General features: G+C 35.6%; 1 protein-coding gene across 1 annotated transcript in view; it reads right to left on the bottom strand.

Moving 5' to 3' along the window:
- Nucleotides 1-2,373: 2,373 nt before the first annotated feature.
- LOC149532155 (putative sodium/metabolite cotransporter BASS5, chloroplastic) overlaps nucleotides 2,374-6,482 on the bottom strand; it is a 286,531-nt gene continuing 282,422 nt past the window's right edge. The window contains exon 9 of the mRNA XM_089811207.1: nucleotides 2,374-2,717. Within this exon, the coding sequence (XP_089667333.1) occupies nucleotides 2,613-2,717 (105 nt within the window). The 3' untranslated portion in view covers nucleotides 2,374-2,612. The remainder of the gene's footprint in view (nucleotides 2,718-6,482) is intronic.

Raw genomic sequence — 6,482 nt, 5'->3', positions numbered from 1 at the left:
GATTGGATAGAAAATATATTTTCCAGGAATAAAGTTATGGAGGGGTTACATGATGATATTTAGCATACTAAGAATTAAGGCTCAAGAGTAATTTTTGGAAGCAGATAAATACTAAAACATCGCTAGCCTTGAGATTTTAGAAGATGCGTCAAAGACCAAGCTTTCCTTGGTGCAAACAGTACTCCAATAGTTTAGGGATACATTTGAAAATGCTTCGTTAGAATATGATGTAAGACAAGCATTTAAAACTGAAGAAGCATTGTTATAACTAGATACTAAGGTTGAGGATTTTGCGGATACAAGGATAGAAGGATAGAAGTGAGAAACTACCAACAAGTAGTTAGAAATAAATATGATTCATTGGATTTACCAAAGGCTAATGAAGTGGTGGAAGTAATAGAGAAGTTCAAAAGCAAACATCTAGACATCATTTGGGTATGAAGGGGAAGAAAACCCAGATGCTAGAAATTCAGTTTTGACACTTACAAGAATTTTTGAAGTTTTGGGTCCTTTCACCAAGGTATGCAGGTGCACAGGTGCACTTTTTCCAACGTTCACTTTTCTCAGAGGTGCACCGACAATTTTGAAGAAGTAGTGCACCGACAATTAACTACCAATTGCTATTTTAGAGCATTCCTTGCATCGAAAACACATTTTGACAACAATTCAACTCCCAGAGACACCTAGAGAAGGTCAAGCTTCCATTTTTACAGTGCTCAGTGACTCCCAAATCATCTCATGGCTTCTATCTTATCTTCTTATCTCCTCCTCCTTTTATTGATTTAAGTCATGTAAAGACTCATGCACCCATTAATTGATATAAGCGAAGGTGGAGTCCTACTTAGCACCATTTAGAGAGTTTGTTTGTATGTAAATAGCTTTGTTTTATTAGTTTTTAGCGTGAGTTTGTATCAAAAGATCTCTCACTCCTAACACAAAGGGAGGAGAGGATTTCTTTTAAATACATGGATGTAATATGTACTATAGGCTATTATTTTGATGCAATACTATATGTTATTAGTGCTCTCATTCTGAGTATAGTTATTCTTGTTGGAGTGTGTTATTTTTGTGAATTCATGTTCATCAATAATAATGGAGCCAATGGTTTTATTGTGTTATTATGATTATGCAATCTTTTAGTTTTGGTGTTTGCCTTGTGTTAATGAATTCCATTATTGTGATGAATTGGAGAAATGATCATCTTTGTTCTTGCATAACATTTTGTCTTGTGTGAGCCCACTTTTTGTGGCCTCAAAATTTGATGAAGTGTGAAACATCTTCCTATTATTATTGAAGTTCCCATCGACAATTGCATCAATGCAATTGAGGAAGCGCTACTCCTGGTTTCATTGGTTTCCTATCAAGATCCTTTTGATAATTTATTCGCAGATGTGTTGTTACTTTGGCTTATGTCCATTAGTTTATTTATTTTCTTATGTAAGCTAGTCATGTTAATCAATTTAAGACATATTGTGCAAGTTTGCACAATGAGGTGTCATTCTACATGTCATCTGATTAGGATGACATGTATCTTATTTTATAAAAATGTTCATATTTTTCTAAAAGTAAGCATCCTACTATGTGGATTCCATTCATTGAAAATAACTATAGTGAAAATAAATTTAGAACTAGAAAATGTTATTATAAGTGCATTTGTGTAAGTTGGTGTTTTATATGCAAATTTAGTTTTGTGTGCATGCATGTCAAGCAAGTATTTATTAGGTGTTGGTGCCTTACATGCAAGACTGCATTCATGAGTATGTATAACCATTTGAGGATTTATCATGTGACATTATTGGGCATCTAAATTAGAAGCATCGTTTTCTCGCATATAATAAATGTTATAAATAAGATGCTTTGTGGAGTAAATTATATGATGTCATTTCACAACTCAATTTATTTGTGATTGCTTCAAAGTTCTTGCTATTATAAACTCCTATAAAAGCTTAGGCTCCGAAGGTGTATTGTAACCTTATTGTTTATAATTCACAATGCACATAAGGGTACATGAACATGTGTCCATATATCTATCAAAACATCCCTTTTTCTTATAAAATTAAAATCTTATTTACATTCCATTTGCATTGTCTTGTCCCTCAATCTTCATGACAAAAAAGTAAGAAATTCATCAAATTGTCTGCTTTATAGCCTAACAAAATTCAAAGCACAAGAATGACAAGCCCTAAGAAATTCTATTATATACAAATCCATGCAACTCTCTTAATTACAAGCACCTTTTGCTTAATTGAAAGCAACATATCTTATGTACTATAGATAGGAGTTGAAGTGGGATGTTTGAAATATTAAAATGGATAAGCAATATAGACATTCTTATATATTAATCATTTACCAATTACTTGAAGTATACAACTCTTCAAAAAGCTTTTTCTAAATTTATATGGATATAAATTTGATCACATTATAATCGAAACTAATATTAGAATTTCTCATCCACTAGGGATATAAAGACAACCTTAATTCCATTATAAGTTCCAGGCAATTTAAAAGTGAACAAAGATGAGATCTTTAGCCAATTAAGAGCTATTTTTACAAATTTCACAATAATCCCATTACATGTGAAAATAAATATGAAAAAAATCAAAATATTGCAACTAAGAGTCAATAACCCTTGAAGCCAATAATTCATCTTGATTGACAATCTTCTCTTTCTCCCACCATATTACAAGGCCAAATGCTATTAGAGACATGACAACTACCTGCAATGAAACATTACACTTCATTAGACATATATATAATTTTTTTTTTTTTAATAAAATCAATTTTTAAATAAAAAAGATATCAAGATGAGAAAATATTTATCTATATGCTAGAATGTCATTAAGAATATAAATCATTAGCTATGTTTTTAATATAGGTCAAGGTTCAAATAATTTGTAGTATTTATATATTCACACAACACAAAGTTTGTAGAACTATAACACAATATATGAAATAGTCTTAACTTAATATTTATGAGTAAAATACTACCTTCACGTAAATTGTCTCAAATTTGACTAAGTAAATAATAATAAACCAAGAATGTGAATTCAATGTCCAAAAGAATTAATATCATAATTATTAAATCAAGTTGAGCACACGTACACACACATACACCCACACAAATGCACACACACACCCACACCCACACCCACACACGTGTGCACACATACACAAGAACAATCTTCAACTTGATAAAATATAATATGGACAAAAATTCCGCACACGCACACAAATAATATAAAAATGGACAATCTTCAATTCCATAAAAAATAATATGGACAATAAATCATCAAAATGAAAATAGACAATAAGAATTCTTAGATTTTAACCTCTAGAAACTAAAATTATAGTAAATGTAATTGTCAAATAAATGAGTATCAAAAATTCAAGTTCCATATCTAAAGGAAGCATCTCAAAAGGCCCATTTAAGGGGTTCTATAAAAATGCAAGTAAAGGATCCTAATGATATCTATAAACAATCACAAGATTGAAAGAGGCCTAGTTTTTAGAGATATTTGAGCTACATATTATCTAAAAACTATAAAATAGAAAGGGATTCCTAGTGTTGAAGCAAATTTAATGACTACTTTTGCATAGCACAAAGGGTGGAACATTCCAATATCAATCATACAAGTTAACGACAATTTATTTTGAACATGATGATTTTAACATTTTCAATGAATGAATTTATGAAAGATTTTAACATCCATGAGGCCAAAGCAACATATGGGACCCATAGGGGAATATTGTTGAGGTTGCAAGAGTAACTCCTCTCAAGAAGTAAAAGAACATAACGACACTTCTTAAGTATTTTAAAAAATTTCCTTGCTGCTGCCCTAGCCGTGGTTGTTGCTGCCAATGCCCTGGCTATGGCAGTAGGTCGGCTCCCGCAACCCTTGCTGTGGCCTTTGGCCCATTTTTGCGTGCTCTTCTCTGATCAAAGATTGAAAGCTGACATTAGTCTTTGGTCTGTTGCATGCTCTTCGCTCGTGATCTTGTTTGCTTGGGCACTTTGTGCCTCTCTTCGTTGGTTGTAGCTAGTTGCTCGTTTTCAGGGTGTGGGAGTGCTATGCTTCCTATTGCTGGTTCTGGGTCAGCTTCTACTATGCCTTTTGGGGGTAGATCTGCCTCTTATGCCGATGTGGCTGCATTTGAGGCAGGTCTTCAAGGTGCTCGATTTGTTCAATCCGGGCCTTCCCGTACCCGTGAAGTTTCCCCTGTATGTGTTTCAAACCCTATAAGGGTACTCTTAGACTCTGAAATAGTCAATAATATTTTAGGTATGACAGATGAGCTCTCTTCTTTTGTTGCTATCTTTAGACTTCGAGGTTTCTGGCCCTCTCTTTCTAATCTTCATGCTTGGATTTCTAAGCATTGGAAGCCTATTTTAGATTTTAGATAGTGAGGTCCACATCTTTCCGATGGCTAAAGGTTTTTTCATGGTAAAGTTTAATTCTGTTAAAGATAGGAAGAGTATTTTGTGCAATAACAATTTTTCATAGGAGGACATATTTCCTCTTATGGCCAAACTGTGGCATATGGATTTTGATCCGCTAATTGAATCTTTTAACAAGGTTCCTATTTGGGTTCAGATACCGAATCTCCCAATGCATCTATTGCTAGATTTAGTTTATGAAGCTATTGGGGCTGCTATTGGTGATTTTTTATATGTGGAATCGGACAATTCGGATATCCTTCATTCGACATATGCTCAATCTCTCGTAGAGATGGATATTTCTAAGGGCCTTTCTGAGAAGGTTTGTTTGGATTCTTCGACGAGCTCTTGGACCCTAATATTGGATTATGAAGGTGTTGTGGTGTCCACAACACACACCCCATTCCTCACTAGGAATGGGGACCCCTTGCTTTTTTCGACTCCCGGACTCGCAATTCGAGAGTCAGGAGAAGAATTTTTGTTTAAAAGTTGAGTCCAAAAATCACTAAAAATTGAAAAAATAACAAAAAAAAAAAAAATTAAAAAAAAAGCACCGCACACATTTGCGCCGCCGCGCACTCATGCGACGACGTGCTCGTGTGCTGGCGCGGCTTGCGCATTCGCACCGTGCGCACACTGGAGTGGCTCGTGCATTCGCACCGTGCTCGCGTTGGAGCGGCTTGCGCATTCACACCGCACACGCGCACGTGTGCTTGCGTCGCGTTGGCACGACTCGCCTGTTAGCGCCGCGCGTGCACGACCAAGGCGCCTCGTGCGCATTCGTGCTGCCACACTCCCAAGGCACCGTGCATGCTTGCGAAGCTACCCTTTCACCTCCAGTTTTGCCTGAGTAGCCATAAAAGGGGTTTAAAATATATTGTTTAAGTATAAGTTGACGTTTTTAATTCCTTATACTTAAGATATATTTTAATATATGTGACGAATCTTTTGAGATAGGTTTCAGACCTCCTCGAGATAAGGTAAAGATTCTAAGAAATTTCAGGGCTTCAGAAATCCAGACTTAGCCAAATTTCAGGGCTTTAGGATTTCAAACTTAGCCAAATTTCAGGGCTTCAAAATTTCAGACTTAGCCAGATTTCAGGATTCACCTCCAGTTTTGTTTGAGTAGCTAGTGTGTCTTTACTATGCATTGTTAACTATACGGATTAATGTTTGCTTCTTTTGTAGATAAAAATGGCATCCTCTACTTGTCGAGGTCATAACTTTTGACTCAGACCTCAGAATTCAAAATTGCTTACACCATTGGAAAGAAGAATTGAAGATCTAATTTCAGTCCCTAAAACAATGAGCTTTCGACTATCCAATTTTAGGGACCGGCGAAGGTTCCGACTTGAAATTTTGGGCAAAAGACCTCCAAAAAGGTTATTTAAAAAAAAGCACCTAGAAAATTTGTGAAAAAATATGAAAAAGTTGCAAACATTTGATCGTCTTAGATAATTTGGATCACTTGGTTTCTCGCTGAGAAGGATTGGACAGGTGGAGAGAAGACAAAGGTCAAAGATATAGAGGTTGGACACATAAAGCAAATTAGGTTCCTCATCTTATGCAACTATTGGGGACAAGATTCAATGCAGGTGCCTTGAGATTTTCGATTGAAGAAGCAGAGGGAGTGCAAGTTTATGAAAGTAATTGGCTATAAAGCGGGTGTAAATCATAAAAAAAAGGGCAAAGAATGTATACAAAAAGTGATCTAAAACCTCATTTGAGTAAAACCCAAAAATCGTTTTCAAAATTGAGAACTTTGATTTTTTGGCGAATTGAGCTCCGCAGCTCCACAACTACACAGGTCCGCAGCTTCGCATTTTCATGCAGGTCCGCAAATCAAAGGTGCACCAACAGTTGATTGCCAGTTCCAAAAATAACACTTTCCATGCATTGGGAGTGCATTTTGATGGCAAGTTAACTCCGACACACATTAAGTGAAGGGCCAACTTCTATTTTTGGTGTCTCCATGCACTTCTACTTCGACTGATGTCTTCCTCCTACTTTCTCTCTCATGCTTTCATTGTTTTTTGACATGTAAAGG

Source organism: Cupressus sempervirens, chromosome 11, assembly GCF_028749045.1.
Source record: "Cupressus sempervirens isolate cs-2001-9-10 chromosome 11, ASM2874904v1, whole genome shotgun sequence".
NCBI lineage: Eukaryota > Viridiplantae > Streptophyta > Pinopsida > Cupressales > Cupressaceae > Cupressus > Cupressus sempervirens.
Note: the sequence above shows the minus strand (reverse complement) of the source record. Positions and strands in the feature narration are given on the sequence as shown.